The sequence below is a fragment of the Heloderma suspectum genome, chromosome W (assembly GCF_057233095.1).
Source record: "Heloderma suspectum isolate Gila_16-S chromosome W, 16-S_ref, whole genome shotgun sequence".
NCBI lineage: Eukaryota > Metazoa > Chordata > Lepidosauria > Squamata > Helodermatidae > Heloderma > Heloderma suspectum.
The window spans coordinates 46216264-46233017 of record NC_139475.1 but is presented as its reverse complement, the minus strand read 5'-3'; the positions used below and the strand labels follow the sequence as shown (position 1 = coordinate 46233017).

The window sequence follows — 16754 nt, the reverse complement described above, 5'->3', positions numbered from 1 at the left end:
TGCTATTATTTTTTAATTACACATGAAGAAAGCTATTGTAGAGCGCATGCTTTGCAGGCAGAAAGTTCAGTCCCCACATCTCCAGCTAGAACTGGGGAAAAGCTCCTGTCTGAGAAACCCTGAAGAGTCAGTGCAGGCAAGATGGAGCTGAATGGGATTGAAAATCCTGCTCAATATATTTTAATTGATTTATTCATTATAATACTTCTATACTGCTTAGGGAGCAATCCTATGTGTGTTTAGACAGAAAAAAGTCATAGGACTTTTCCCCCATCTAAACACGCATAGGATTGCACCCTTATTTATTTCAAATCCTTAATCCCCAACTTTCCTCTAAAAGGAGTGCAAAGGAGTTGTAGGACTTTTTTCTGCTGGCTGGGGCATGCTGGAAATAGTAGGACTGTTTTCTGTCTAAATGTGCATAGGTTCGTGCCCCTTAATATATTAAAATCCCTAAGCGGATGTAAGGCAACTTCCTTTGTTCCTATTGAAAAAAACGTATTTTATTCAGAACCATGAGGACTGGAAGCTTGCTTTCTTTTAATGGAAAGGGCCATAGCTCAGTGACAGAGCACTTGCTTTGCCCACAGAGGCTCCCAGGTTCAATCTGGAAAGAAGCTGTTTTGAGAACATGGAAAGCCACTGCAGACAATATAGAATACCGATAGTCTGATTCTGCCAAAGGCAGAATGGACCATTGGCCCATTCTTTGAGGCTGCGGAAATCCCCAAGTGGCAGAATATGCCCCCCCCCCGCAAACACCACCAGACCAGCCACCCAATGTGGCATGAAAGCGATGGAATGAGCCAAACTGTGATGGAATGCATGGTAAACAAAGCCTGCCCCATCGCTTGCAATAAAATTACAGGTAGCAAAGGGAGGGGCATCTTGGGGAGGGGTCTCAGCAGAGCTATGCAGTTCAATACACCAACCGCATGACTTGTCATTCGCAAGCCAGGAGCCCGAGAAGGAGAAAGCGACTTGCATTGGAATGTGGTGTTTTCCCTACACCATGCGCATTCATGCACTGCGTTGAACATGAGAATGCTCAAAAATGGAGCTAAAGAAAAGGTACATGCCACACACCTGAAGAGAGCCCTGAAAAGGGGAATGGGTGGGATGAGGAGCAAGAAAATCGAAGTGAGGTAGAATCTCAATCCCAGAAGGTCATAGGTTGTGTGGGGCATCTGACCCCTTGCACACATCTGCTGATCTCTTCTTTGATCTTATATATGTGACATTTTCTGGTTGTCCTCGTGCGTGCGCCTCTGCGCTGTGCCGTCTTTCCCATCGTCTCTGGACTGTTGTTTGCGTGGTTGGGGCCAAAGGAGAAACCAGGTGGGAGAGGGAGCTGGTGGATGGGAGAATGGACGCAGGGGTGGAGGGGCGGAGGAGAAAAACGGGGAGGCCGTGAGGACAGGGAAGGAGGTCTCTGTGTGGTTCCTTCATAAAGAGAGAGCGAGAAACAGTGGAGGAACAGAAGCTGTGGGGAGAGGAGGACAAAGAAGAGCCAGAGAAAGAGGAACAAAGAATGAGGGTAAGGATGGAGAATATGTTTGTGGGGGGACCAGAGGAGGGGCGATCAGCACCCCCTTCCCAAGACAAGAAGCCCCCCTCAATTCCTGTGCTTACTTCAAGGAAAGGCTGTTTTGGCACACTCGGCGTGCTTTTCTTTATTTTTGCCTGTCCACGCCAGAGCAGAAATATTTCCATAAATTAATAACTGTGCAAGTCGTTTCTGTCTTTGCGACCTGTCTGGAATGATTATTGGGGGGGGGGGGGGGTCAAGGAATTCCTGGCACGAGGTGGCTGCCTCTGAGCATGTTCTGGGTGCCGAGCACGCAATCCTGTGGCTGTAGGGGACGACAGTGTGCGCAGATCCAAATCAAAGTATTTAAATGTTGTCGTTTCAAGGATGGATTAACAGTTTGCCTGTTCTGTCAGGCATGTGTGTTTTCACTGACGGAGACTGGAAAGTTGACCCCCAACAATAACAAATCAGACACCATGTCTGAATGCTTTCAAGGTGGGACCAATAGAACCTATGAATGCAAAACCGATATGATTGGCACGTCACCAGATACTGGGGAAGCTTGGGTGCATCCAACCTGTCTGAAAGCCCACTGCTAATCCTAGAGCTGCTAAGGTTTGTTTGTGATGGCTCAGAGATCATGGCGAAAGCACTCTGTATATGTTGAGAGGAGGGTTACTCCTCCACTGGGTTATGGCTCTGTGCATTTTAGGAGATGGGCCCAGCCAGCCGTAGAAAGTGTGTTTTAAGGGCGAGCCTCGGTTCAGCCCTGGGTTACTCAAGTGCATGCAGAAAGTTGGTGCTCATTTTATATCAAGGATGGTGTGATAGAAAAAAAATAGTTCTAAAAAGAAGGTTTAGAAAATGGGTGTCAAATGGGTTCCCTGAGAGCTTCTCCAAAATGGAATTTGGCTCTCAGGATAAAAAAGGCTCAACACCCCTGGCTTAGAGAGAATTTGGTCCTGCAATGTCTATTAGCTACAAGAATGTAATGGGATCCCATAAGAATGGAAAATAAGAACCCTGCAGGACCAGACGAAACGTCTGTCCAGTCCCACTGGGCGCCTGTGGGAAGCCCACGAGTAGTCAGGGGGGGAGGAATGGGGCAATTTGCCCGGGCCCCCACAAAATGAAGCCCCCCCAGCCTGTGTGGACCATGACCCCCTGCTTTGATACATTGCTGCTGGGAAAGCTTGGAGGACCAGCTTTGGCCCGCAGGGTATGAGGTTCAACACCCCCCATTGTAGAGGGCATTGAGGGGATTACCACCAACATCACAGCTGCCCTACCTTTTCTCCCAGAGAGGGAGAAAAATGCCTCTCTGTCCCGCTTCTTCATTCCATGCATAATTTTATAAACCTCAAGTGCTGGACTAAAGTTGGGGAATCTTGGGTTCAAATCCTCATTTAGCTCTCTGGATGACTTTGGCCTAGTCATTCTCTCTCTCAACCAAATCTCTCTCTCTCTCTCTCTCTCTCTCTCTCTGTCTGTCTCTCAACCGAATCTGTTTATTCATTACATTCTCTCTCTCTCTCAACCAAATCTATTTATTTATTCATTACATTTCTATACTGCCCAATAGCCAGAGCTACCTTGCAGGGCTGTTGTGAGGATACAAGGTGAGGTGTGGGGCACCTGGAGCTCCTCGGAAGAGGACGGGTAGGATGAAAATGTAATTAAAAATGAGTACATGAGCACCTCTGAACATGCACAGGGTATGTTTTCTCTGCCACTGAGTTGACTGGTATCTGTCCCTACTGTATTGCCCTGGCCGTGGGTGTCAACCTCTTGATTTAGAGGTGCCAAGATCGTGATAAATCAGACCCAGGTTTACTTACAAGGAGTACTATTGGGTAACTTACAGCACACAGGCGTCCCCAATGCCCAATCAGACAGCTGCTCTGAACCCAGAGCCATGGGGTACAATGGGGTTTATACCATACATGTTAGCAATAAGGCAGCACAACAGCAGCAAGCACCCCTAGCGTCCATTCCCAGCATGGACTAACAGCACTAGGTTCTCAGCATAGCCACCTGCGGCTCAGCATCAACACATAGCTTCACTTCTCAGGCGCTGCTTGATAAGGCCTTCTAGCATTCATTAGTATGGAATGCGCTGGGGCTGTTATCAGCCCTTTGATTCATCTGCACATGCCCAGAGGCTTACTAGCAAGGGAATTGCACCAATAATGAACTTAAGCAAACATTATGGATCTCTAGGTTCCCTCTAACACTACAGGTGGCTTGGTTACGCTCCTGGGGCCAATACACCTACCTACATGTAGTTCAGAGAGTATGGACTTGAATCATCTGTGAACCGCCCAAACTGCTTTGGCTATGGGGCAGTGTATAAATGTAATAAATAATAATAACAACAACAATAAATATCCCCTTGCCCCTTAAAAAAATCTATTAATGTATAGTGTGCCTTTTTAATTCTCTGATTAATACACACACACCCCACAAAGGTGTTTTTTTTTTTTTTCCGGAGGGACCAGCTCACTGGAAATTCTGGGCTCCCCCTACTGTCTGCCACCAAATAAGCATATATAAGTCACTAGTCCTCAATAGATTGCTACTGGCTTATTTGTTCCTGCCAATGAGACTAGTGGCTATTTTTATAAGCCTTCCTCTCTCTTTCTGCCTCTCTCGAGTTGATGGAGGAACTGAAGATGTCTGGATCCATCGCGTGCTACGACCAACTGGTGAGGCAGGTGGAGGTGTTGAAGAAAGAGAACACCCATCTCCAGCGGGAGCTGGAGGACAACTTGAACCATCTCTCCAAGCTAGAAAATGAGACCTCAGATATGAAGGTGAGTCGCTTTCTCTGTTGCTCTTTGTGGACTAGTGGCATGTGCGATTTTTGGGTGGGCGAAATGCTGTTCATCCAGGTTAGTCGTTCTTTGTGGTCCTGATCCCGATCTGAGTCTCTAGAGAAGCCTCCCTCAACCCGTTTTTGAAGCTAGATGTGTTTGAGTATGACTCCTAAGTATTTCTTAAAATCTCTCTCCTCAGCCAAAAAAGCCCCCCAGAGTAGCTTAGAATCAGTCAGCAACAAAGGCAGTCCCTGCCTGCAAGCTGACAATTGAAAAAAAGACACGACACACACGGAAAAATGTATGGGGAGGGAAGAGGAAAAATTAAGCAGGCAGCTGGGAGGGGAGAGGGGTTCTGCTTCCCCTCTCACCTTCCAGGGGTGAGGGCAGTCTCACTGGAATAGGGCCCTGATGGTCCATTTCCCTGCTATTGTCTCCCTCACTCTTTCTTTCCCACAGGGCAGTTGATGTCACCTCGCCCTGGGTGTGGTGGTGATGGGGAGCAGTCCAACTGGAACATGGGGATGGGGATGATGGGAATTGAAGTTCAGCACACCTGGAGGGCACCTGGCTGGGGGAGGCTGCTCTCGAATTGAAAACTCAGAGTTGGTAGTAGATGCTTCTTGTCTCTAGCACACATGTGCATGAGAATTCCCATGCGCATGAATGCTAAGGCCTATAGATCCCAGATACATGCTGTATTTCTGTATTTTTGCCTTGGCTTGGTTTTCTTTCTTTGCTATTTGTCTGGCGTTAGGCGGCATTCATCCGCGTGGCTCCTCAATTTTCATTCTTACAGCCGCGACGGTGGCCTATAAATATTTATATTTATCATTTTACAAAGAGCTGGTTATATCTCAGAGCAGGGAACGGGAGTGTCCTGGCTCAGACATGAACACTGAGGCTGTGCGTCGTGTGCAGCTGTGCATTTCGCCAACTGCAGCCACAGAAGCCTGTTTTTGAACACTTGATCACATATGGTAGGACAGGGCTGTTTTTCTCAGATAATCCAGAGTGGGAAAATGCTCTTTTTGCTCCCGAGTGAGTGGCACATGCTGGCTGTTGTAGCAAAAGCGAACAAGACATACATAGAGCAGGCTGCATAGAGCACAGCAGCGATACCTAATAAAAATGTGTCATGGTGAGCTTCTAAAACTGTCATCCATCAGGGTACAGACCCTCCGCCAGTGATTCCAAAACAAAGGTGTTGAACTCCAGCTTATCTGGTTTCCCATCTCAGCCCTCTGGGGTTACCAGCTGAAGCTTTCTGGGTGGTTCACAAAAATTAAAAACCATTAAAAGACATTATATAAATTATAAAAAACCATTCACATAAGGACATAAACCAGATGGCACATGCAACAATGACATATATCTAAAACAACTTAAAACAATCAGCCAGAGACAATCCAGGACCTGATCAAAAACTTGCTATATGGTGCCAAAGGCCTGAGAGAAGAGGGCAGTTTCAACCTGGCACCGAAAAGATGACAATGTTGGTGCCAGGCAGGCCTCGTCAGGGAGATAATTCCACAAACGGGGGGCTACCACCGAGAAGGCCCTCTCCCTTGTTGCCGCCCTCTGGGTCTCCCTCAAAGGAGGGCCTTGGATGCAGAGCATAGTGTACAGGTTGGATCATGCTGAGAGAGGTGTTCAGAACATAAGAAGAGCCCTGCTGGATCAGACCAAGGGCCCATCTAGGCCCTTTTGTTCCATCAGGACTTGCAGTCCCGAGCCATGTAAGGCTTTATAGGTTAAAGCCAGCACCTTGAATCGAGCTCGGAAGCATACAGGCAGCCAGTGCAAGCGGGCCAGAGTCGGTCGTATGTGTTCGGACTGTCTGGTCCCCGTTATCAATCTGGCCGCCGCATTTTGCACGAGCCGCAGCTTCCGAACCGCCTTCAAAGGCAGCCCCACGTGGAGCGCGTTGCAGTAATCTAGCTTGGAGGTTGCCGGAGCATAGACAACTGAAGCCAGACTGTCCCTGTCCAGACAGGGGTGTAGCTGGGCCACCGACCGAGGGTGGCAGAAGCCACTCCGTGCCACTGAGGCCACCTGAGCCTCAAGTGACAAAGATGGCTGCAGGAGGAGCCCCAAGCTACGGAGCTGCTCCTTCGGGGGGAGTGCAACCCCATCCAGAACAGGTTGAGCACCCTCCCTCTGGTCAGCGGAGCCACCCACCAACAGCATCCCAGTCTTGGCTGGACTGAGGGCTAACCCCTTCCCCACCGCCAACCACCCATCGTTTCGTCACTTCCCGGTTTTCGCGCCATTCCCCCGCCTCCCATTCTAAAAGGTCGAAACACCTCTCCTAAGGCTTAGTGACTAGCAGGAAGAGCTTTCAGCTCAAATACTGAGCCAGCATGGTGTAGTGGCGAGAGCGCTGAACTGGGAGCCGGGAGATCCAGGTTCTAGTCCCCACTCAGCCATGGAAGCTCTCAGCCCAACCCACCTCACAGGGTTGTTGTTGTGAGGATAAAATGGAGAGGAGGAGGAAGATAATGTAAGCCACCTTGGGTTCCTTGCAAGAGGAAAAAAGGCGGGATATAAATGCAATAAATAAATACATACATATTCCCTCCACCCCTTTGTCTCCAAATCTCCAAGTAGGGACTGGGCACATCTTGTCTTGAGTGCACCTGCATATCACAGAGTTGGAAGGGATCCCAGAGGTCAGCTAGTCCATCCCCATCAACAGTGCCCCTGACAGATAGCCATCTCAACTCTGCGTAACAAACTAGGAGTCTTTCTCCATCATTGCTCCCAAGTCTTAGAAGCCCCCCGCCCCCTTCCAGAGAACTACAGTTGTTCTCCACTCTTGGATTCTGGAAAGGGCGTGAAGACTGATCATTTAAACCCAGTCAAATGCTGTAGTGGTTTTAATGTTGAAGGGTTCACTCCTGTCAGGATTCCCACCCGTGCTCCTCCTGCTCTGCATTTTTGCCAGACAGGATCACATTATGGGACTGGCCAGTGAGCTCACATTACGCCAGTACTTTTCCAGCTGCACTGGCCAGTCCATTTCCAGGCCCGATTCAAAGTGCTGGTATTAACATTCAAAGCGCTGAACAGCTTGGGGTCAGGCTATCTGAAGGATCACCTCCTCCAATACGTGCCTGCCTGGACCTTAAGATAGTCCTCAGCAGCCCTTCTCCGTGAGCCCCTGCCAAAGAAGTGAGGCAGGTGGCTACCAGGAGGAGGGCCTTTTCTGCTGTGGCACCCCAGCTGTGGAATGAGCTCCCTAGAGAGGTTCGCCTGACACCTGTGTTGTACTCCTTTTGGAGCCAGGTGAAGAGCTTTGTATTCTCCCAGTATTTTAGCATGTTAGCTTCCTAGTCTTTTAGCTCCAGTGTTTCAAATCTGTATTTTCAATCTCTGCATTGCTGCTAGGTTTTATTCTGGTTGTACCATTCTATTGTGGGTTTACGCTTTCATATGTTAGATTGTTTTGAGCTGCGCTTTGTGGTTTTAATTTTTGTGAGCCGCCCAGAGAGCTTTGGCTATTGGGCAGTATAGAAATAAATAAATAATGTAAAATGTAAAAGTGTAAAACTACAGTATAAAAGTACAAACCAAAATAAAACCTCGCAGCAATGCAGATAATTTAAAATGCCAGAACAGATTTAAAACAATGGAGCTCAATGACTAAAATGCCTGGGAAAATAAAAAGGTCTTCGTCTGGTGCCGGAAAGGGAACAACATATAATAATGATAATGATGATGATAATAATAGGATGATGTTACTGTAAATGAGGATGATAATAATGATCATGATAGCGATATGTTGCTGATGATGCTAAAGGGTACCTCTGAGCACGTGAAGGTAAGGCGTCTCATTCAAACTGCTTCCTGTGTGTCCTCAGTTCTTTATTCTATTTTAATCATCTTGCCTCAGGAAGTTTTGAAGCATCTTCAGGGCAAGCTGGAACAGGAAGCCAAGGTGATGGTGTCATCCGGGCAGATGGAAGTCCTGGACCAGTTGAAAGGTGAGCAGAAGCCTTTGCAGGCAGAAGGTTCCATGCATCTTCCACCACCAGGGCCGAAAGGCAGACGTCTGCAGCTTGGTGCATCCCAGATATGTTGGAATGCACATCTCCCAGCACCCCACAGCCAGCCATTACTAAGTATTTGAATATATTTGTGCCATGCAAGATGCTTACACTATTAATTGCAGCCACTGAGTGGATCTCTTGGGTAGACAGCACATGACAGGTCTCCCCCCGCCCCCTGCAAACCCCCTGAGTTGCCTGCCCCTAAATCCAGCCTTGCAGTCGATAAAAAGCCAAGACGTTTAGTGATCTGGCAACAGAATTCATCCCCCGCAAGGATTGGGGCTTACATTTGAGGTGGCTTTTTTTTTTAAAGCAAGTTTCTAGTCCTTCAGGTTGGGAAGATAGGCTTGGAAGCGCAGGACGCATGCCTGGTGAAACAGCAGGAGTTGTACATGCCTAAGAGGAATTCCAGAGGTTGGGGGTTTTGAAGTCTATTCCGGAGAAGCTCTCGGGGCCCGTGTCTAGTGGTGGGCAGAGCCAAAGGCCAAAAGGGGCAGGCTTAAGGGCAAAAAGAGCAAAGCCAACTTATCAGTATATTTACCGGAAAGCTCTACCTAAGAGCTTTTCAGCCTTTTAGAATGGGGAAAAAACAGCACCAGAGCCAGGAAACCATCAAACCATCGGCAGTTGGGAGAAAGGGGGCATTGCCTTCTGGACAACCCTGGGGGGGCTGTATTGCTACCCCAGGTGGGCTGGATTTGAACCATGGGAGGTTCTACAACCCGCATCTAGGACTTCCGTGAACTGGTGACATTCCCACTGTCCTTCTCTCCCTGACTCCTGCCCCTCCAGCACTCCAGATGGACATCACCAGCTTGTACAACCTGAAATTCCACCCTCCGGCCCTGGTCCCGGAGCCGGTCTGCCAGGGCCGCAGCCTCGAGGACAGCCCGGCCCACTCGTCCATGCTCCAGAAAAAGGACAGCATGGGAGACCTGAGTCGGGCCACGATCCGGCTCCTGGAGGAGCTTGACAGGGAGAGGTAATGGTGTCGATGAGGAGCTGGGAGGGGAGGAAGAGGTTGGGGACAGATAAATACCTTCCTGGTTATTTCCCCGTCTCACCTTTGCTAGTCCATTAATGCCCTTGGATCCAATCCTCCTGTTGATGTAACATCTGGGAGTACGTCAAAAGTACATAAGGAACTGAGGCAAATAGTGGTGACAAAAGATGAAGTTCTCAACCTCATCAACAAATTGAAAGTAAATAAATCACTGGGCCCAGATAGTGTGTTGCCCCAGCCGTGGGCTTTGACCTCTTAATTTAGAGGTGCCAAGATAGTGTTAAATCAGATTCAAAGGTTTACTTAAAAGGAGACTTTATTGGGTAACTTAGAGCACACAGGCGTGCCCAATGGTTGGATCAGACAGCTTCTCTGAACCCAGAGACAAGGGGTACAATGGATTTTATGCAATACATGTTAGCAATAAGGCAGCATAACAGCAGCAAGCGCCCCCTAGCGTTCATTCCCAGGATAGACGAGCAGCACTTGATTCTCATCACAGCCACCTGTAAACAAACTTCGCTTCCCAGGCAGAGTGCTTGATAACACTCTCACTCATTAGTAGGGATGTACGGAAATCACTTACCTTTCGCGGATTATGCTGCTGGGGGGGGGGAGGCGCTCTGTTCCTCCCCCCCTAGAATCCTGGCCGGCCGGCTGTTCTCCACGGCGATTCTGCGGAGCCGCCGGCTGGCTCCGCCAGCAGCCGGACATCTGGCCGCTGGCTAGCAGGGACGCAAATGGTGGCGGCCATAGCCGCCGCCATTTGCGCCCCTGCAGTCAGCCATGATAGGCTACGTAAATGTTTACGTAGCCTATCACGGCTGACTTTAAAAAAAAACAAAAAACTCACGTACGCAAATGGCGGCGGCCATGGCCGCTGCCATTTGCGTTCCTTATTTTGGCACATCTTAGTCTACGTAAACATTTACGTAGACTAAGATGGCGAAAATAAGGGGAACGCAAATAGCGTAGCGTCTACGCTATTTGCATTCCCCTTATTTTCGCTGTCTTAGTCTACGTAAATGTTTACGTAGACTAAGACGTGCCAAAATAAGGAACGGAAATGGCGGCGGCCATGGCCGCCGCCATTTGCGTACATGCTTTGGTTTTGTTTTGTTTTTTAAAGTCAGCCGTGATAGGCTACATAAACATTTACGTAGCCTATCATGGTTTTTTTTTTTTAAACCTAGCCGTGATAGGCTACGTAAATCTTTACGTAGCCTATCAGGTTTTTTTTTTGTTGTTTTTTTTAAAACTGGAAATGGTGGCGGCAGCAGCCGGTCGGAATACCGGCCGCCGCCGAACCACCGCCAGAGCCGCCACTGGAGCCGCCGCCGCCAGGAAGATCCGCCCAAGGTAAGTCTCGTCCCGGGGGAGTGGCAGGCCGTTCCGCCACCGATTTCGGGGGGCCGAATGCGCTGGTATTCGGCCTCCCCGAGATCCGTGGCAGAACGTTCGTACATCCCTACTCATTAGTATGGAATGTGCTAGGCTGTGCTAGCCCTTTGAATCATCTGCACATGCTCAGAGGCTTACTAGCAAGGGAACTGCAACAATAATGAACTGAAGCAAGCATTATGGATCTCTAGGCCCCTCTAACACTACAAATGACTTGGCTACGCTCCTGGGGCCAATACAGATGGTCTCTATCCTAGAGTACTTAAAGAACTCAAATATGAAATTGCTGTTCTTCTAGCCAAAATATGCAATGTGTCCCTAAGATTGGCCTCTGTACCAGAGGACTGGAAGATGGCCAATGTAACACCAGTTGTTAAAAAGGGATTCAGGGAGGATCTGGGAAAATGCAGGCTGATTAGCTTAATGTCTGTTCCGGGTAATTTGGTTGAAGGCTTTATTAAAGATAAAATTAGTAAGCATATAGAAGGACAAGCCCTGCTGAAAAAGAATCAACACGGCTTCTGCAAAGGTGAGCCCTGTCTCACTAACCTTTTAGAGTTCTTTGAGAGTGTCAATAAACATGTAGACAGGGGTGATCCGGGGGACATGGTTTACTTGGACTTCCCAAAGTCTTTTGACAAAGTCCCTCACCAAAGACTCCTGAGCAAAGTTAGCAGTCCTGGAATAAGAGGACAGGTCCTCTTATGGATCAGTAACTGGTTCAAGAACAGAAAGCAGAGGGTAGGAATAAATGGTAAATTCTCCCAATGGAGGGAAGTAAATAGTGGGGTCCCCCAGGGATCCGTATTGGGACCAATGCTTTTCAACCTGTTCATAAATGATCTGGAATTAGGAGTGAGCAGTGAAGTGGCGAAGTTTGCTGATGACACCAAATTATTTAGGGTGGTTAAAACAAAAAGGGATTGTGAAGAGCTCCAAAAGGTTCTCTCCAAACTGGGAGAACGGGCATCTAAATGGCAAAGGCAGTTCAGTGTAAGCAAGTGTGAAGTGATGCATGTTGGGGCCAAAAATCCCAGCTTCAAGTCTAGCCTGATGGGATCTGAGCTGGAGGTGACCGACCAGGAAAGAGATCTGGGGGTCGTGGTGGACAGCGCAATGAAGATGTCCACCCAGTGTGCAGCCACTGTAAAAAAGGCAAAGTCCACGTTAGGCACAATTGGAACAGGGATTGAGAATAAAACTGCCAACATCATACTGCCCCATACAAATCTATGGTGTGACCACACTTGGAATACTGTGTCCAGTTCTGGTCACACCTAAATAAAGATACTGTGGAGCTGGAAGAAGTGCAGAGAAGGGCAACTCACATGATCCAGGGGCTGGAGCATCTCCCCTATGAGGGAAGGTTACAACAGCTGGGATTGTTGAGCCTGGAAAAACAGAGTGTCAGGGGAGACATGACAGAGATCGGCAAAATGATGCCTGGTGTGGAGAATGTGGAGAGGGATACAGTTTTCTCCATCTCAAAATACTAGAACTTAACGGGGTTGTCCCATAAAGCTGATTGGGAGATTCAGGACAGATAAAAAGAAGGACTTCTTCACACAGCGCATAGTCCATCTATGGGATTCACTACCACAGGATATAGTGATGGCCACCAATTTGGATGGCTTTAAAGGGGGGTTAGACAAATTCCTGGAGGAGAAGGCTATCCATGGCTACTAGTATTGATGGCTGTGTGCTCCCTCCAGTACCAGAGGCAGTGAGCCTGTGTACACCAGGTGCTGGGGAACATGGGCAGGAGGGTGCTGTTGCGCTCGTGTCCTGCTTGTGGGTTCCTGGTCGACAGCTGGTTGGCCACTGTGTGAACAGAATGCTGGACTAGATGGACCCTTGGTCAGATCCAGCAGGGCTCTTCCTGCGTTCTTATGTGTGAGATAGGAATCCAACTGTTGACATAGTTATGGAGGGCCTGTAGTGGAACCCCTGCTTTGCATGCAGAAATGCCCTGGTTCGATCCCCAGCCTCTCCAGTTAGAAGGATCAGTTAGTCAGAAGGGCCTCTTTCTACTGGAGAGAAGAATTCAAGTCAACAATATTGTGTTAGATGGACAGAGTCTGGTTGAACCTAAGGCAGCTTCCTATTTAAATCAGCCCTTGACTGAGAATCATGAGGACTGGAATCTTACTTTATGATAAGATAAAGGATGAGATGGAGGTATGGGGCAAAATCCTGGAGAGTGACCCTGGGGAGGCACTCCCCATCTGCCTGCCTGCCTGCCTGCCTCCTTCCTTCCTTCCTTCCTTCCTTCCTTCCTTCCTTCCTTCCTTCCCTCCCTCCCAGCATCTACACTCTCTTTCTCTTTCTTTCACTCCCCCCAGCTACAGTTCCTTCCTTCCTTCCTTCCTTTTTCCCCATTCAGCACCTACAGTCTTTCTTTCTTTCTTTCTTTCTTTCTTTCTTTCTTTCTTTCTTTCTTTCTTTCTTTCTTTCTTTCTTTCTTTCTTTCTCCCCATCCATCACCTACAGTTTCCTCCCTCCCTCCCTCTTCCCAGCATCTACAGTTTCTTTCCTTCTTTCTCTCCCCCCCCAGCATCTACAGTTTCTGTCTCCCTCCCTCCCTCCCTCCCTCCCTCCCTCCCTCCCTCCAAAAGGATCTCTCCAAACTGGTAGAATGGGTATTAAAATGGCAGATGTGGTTCAATGTAACCATGTGTAAATTGATGCATGTTGGGGGGGCGGGGGGGGGGAGAAATCCCACTTCACATATATGCTGATGGGATCTGAGCTGGCGGTCACTGACCAAGAAAGCTTCAAAATTATTTTAAATTAATAAAATCAATATAATTGACTATGGGTTGTGGCTCACTGAAATTGCCAACCCAGTGTGCAGCTGCTGTGAAAAAGGCAAATTCCAAGTTTGGCAAAATTAGAAAATAAAACAGCCACGATCATACCGCCCTTAGACAAATCTATTGTGTGGTCACAGTTGGAATGCTGTCTACAGTTCTGGACACCACACCTGAGAAAGGAGATTGTAGAGCTCGAGAAAGGGCAACTAAAATGATCAAGGGCTAGAGCAAACTCCCCTACAAGGGAAGGTTACAACACCTGGGTCTGTTTAGCTTAGAAAAAAGGCACATGAGGGGAGGGATGATAGAGGTGTACAACATTATGCATGAAGTGGACACGGATGCATTTTTCTCCCTCTCCCATAATACTAGAACCCAGTGGGGTCATGATGTGAAACTGAATGCTCGGAGAACCAGGGCATGTTCTTATTGCTGTATCTCCCCCTGCCTCTTCCACTCCAGGTGTTTTCTGCTAACTGAGATTGAAAAGGAGGAAAAGGAGAAATTGTGGTATTACACTCAGCTGCAAAGCCTCTCCAAGCGGCTGGATGAACTCCCTCACGTGGAGACGGTGAGCCCACCCATCAGGGTTTTGGCAGACTAGGTTTGAGGCTAGCGCAGAATTTCTCAAGCTGCTAGTCCCAGGTGTGCATGTGCATCTAGGAAGAGGGATTCCTCAAGATGTGGAGCTGAGACAAAAACTTGGCACAAATATCACACTCCTTAGATTCCTGCACTGAGCAGGGGGTTGGACTCGATGGTCTTATAGGCCCCTTCCAACCCCACTATTCTATGATTCTATGCGCAAATGGTTTTGTGATCGTGTAGTCTATGCACCCTAACTAAATTGCTGGTGTTGGATTCAGTGTTTTCAGTCTCTTTTTTAATCGGATTATGTTTAGATGCAAACATTCTATATAAAAATAAAGTTATAACATGTTTACTTTGAGGACTCCCCCCTCCCCAGACACACAAACCACCACATCATACATTGTGATGATAAACGTTAACGTGGAAGGCAATTTTAGCCAACTTCAGTGGCTTTACCGTGTCAACACTTCTCTAAAAACAAATAAAGAACAAGCCGAAATAAACAACCGCTGCCCCTGTTTATGGAATGCAAAATGCGAACACAGTGGAATGTAAATGGGACATCTTGCAAGCAAATGAAAATGAAGGAATCTGCCCAAATATTGTCCCACCTCCAAAATGTTCAAGCCAGAAATACAGGATTTGGAAAATATAGACCTTGGGAAGTGTCTGCCAGTCAGAGGACAGAAGTCATGAGCTAGATCAGGGGTGTTGAATTTAAGGCCACAGACTGAATCTGGTGTCCCAATTGTTTTGGATTTATGGGATCCTGATCGACTTAGGTCCCAATCAAACCAGATTCATGAGTGCTGAAGTGAGACAGATCACAAATGGATCAGTTTAACAGTTTATTAAATACACCAAGTTGATATATGGAGGGAGAAAGAATATACAAAGAAAGTTCACATCCCTCCAGTTGACAAGACAGGTAGCCTTGTCACAAGCTGGCTGTCTATTTGAGTCTCTGAAATATACGAGACGTTCTCCAGGACCAAACAAAAGTTCTCCAGGCCAGCAGTGGTATTTCCCCTTGGAGCCAGACCCAAGTGGTTGCGTTGTTCTCAAGTGTATAGGGCCCTCTCTCATCTTCTAAAAGTTTCTCAAAGCATCCCAGCCTGGGAACGTAATTGCCTTAGGAGTGAGAGCCTCCCCACGCATGGGCAAGATAAGACACTGCTCCCTATCAAAAATGGGTGAGGTCACAAGGCATGTGTACAGTTCTTGCTGCACTGGTTTTGTACTAATTGAAACAATGTCAGAGGCCTAGGGAATGAGGCCTACTTTTGTTAGCTAAAGCCTGCTAAAATCTACTGACTGGGTTAGGCTATGACATATCTCTGTGCATTCGGCACACTGTACAGGACACAACTGTGGAAGCTCACTAAGACCCCTCGCCAATCCAGGATTTCAGGATTTTGAGGATATTTAAGATTCCCAATATGGCCACACTGCTGTCCCCTGGCCACATCCTCTTCCCTCGCTGCCAATTGTTGGGTGGTTTCCGCCGTATTCTGAAAGGCTGAAATGCCTCTCCCAAGGCTTAGTTACGGGGAGGAAGAGCTTGACGCTAAAATAGGTTGGCGTTTTGACCCTGCCTCTTTTGCCTTAAGCCACGCCCATGTTGCCTTTGGCTCTGCCCACCTCTGCAGTGTGGCCCCCAAGAGCTTCTCTGAGAGCCCTTGGGCTGAAAGCAGTTCAACACCCCTGTGCTAGATGGAGCAGTGATGTAACTCCATAGAAGGCATCCATGAGTTCTTTCAAATGCTTCCATAGCTATGGCCGGTGTGGTGTAGCAGTTAGAGTGTTGGACTGGGGCTCGGGAGATCCAAGTTTGAGTCCCCACTTGGCCCTGAAGCTCACTGGGTGACTTTGGCCCAGTCAGTCACTGACTCTCAGCCTAATCTACCTCACAGGGTTGTTGAGAGGATAAAATGGGAGATGAGGAGAACCATGGAAGCCACCTGGGGTTCCTTGCACAAGGAAAAAGGCAGGATATAAATGTAATAACTAATATCAAAATAAAAACTTCTCTGGTAGAAGGGTTGGGTAGAGGCAAGGTAGATTATATGATCTCCATGGTCCTTCCCAGTGCTAAAATTCCACAAATCTTTGGCTCCTTCAAGAACTGCTGAAGGAGGACACGGAAGAAGAGGAGAGAAAAGGAATGATTGGTAGATTGCCCTTGCCTCTCTCACCCACTCTCTTTTCCACCCCTCCCTAGTTCTCGATGCAGATGGACCTGATCCGCCAGCAACTGGAATTCGAAGCCCAACATATCCGCATGCTCATGGAGGAGCGTTTCGGGACGACCGACGAAATGGTCCAGCGGGCGCAGGTGAGCATATACTACCAAGTGTCGGATGAGGGAGAAATTTGTTCAATATAAAATACAAAAGCATTAAAACCACAATAGAACAATACAACCAGAATAAAACCTAGCAGCAATGCAGAGATTTAAAATACAGATTTAAAACAGCAAAGCTAAAAGACTAGGAAGCTCAAATGCCTGGGAGAATAAAAAGGTCTTCATCTGGAGCCGGAAGGAGT

The 16754-nt window shown here is 47.9% G+C and overlaps 1 protein-coding gene across 2 annotated transcripts in view; it reads left to right on the top strand.

The window, feature by feature from the left end:
* Positions 1–4188: 4188 nt before the first annotated feature.
* Positions 4189–16754, top strand: part of LOC146333980 (adenomatous polyposis coli protein 2-like) — a 42487-nt gene continuing 29921 nt past the window's right edge. Inside the window, exons 1-5 of one of the 2 annotated variants that reach the window (XM_084825127.1) lie at positions 4189–4344; positions 8243–8333; positions 9192–9381; positions 14079–14187; positions 16429–16542. In XM_084825127.1, the coding sequence (XP_084681253.1) occupies positions 4189–4344; positions 8243–8333; positions 9192–9381; positions 14079–14187; positions 16429–16542 (660 nt within the window). The remainder of the gene's footprint in view (positions 4345–8242; positions 8334–9191; positions 9382–14078; positions 14188–16428; positions 16543–16754) is intronic. The other variant, XM_084825128.1, reaches the window with a different exon arrangement.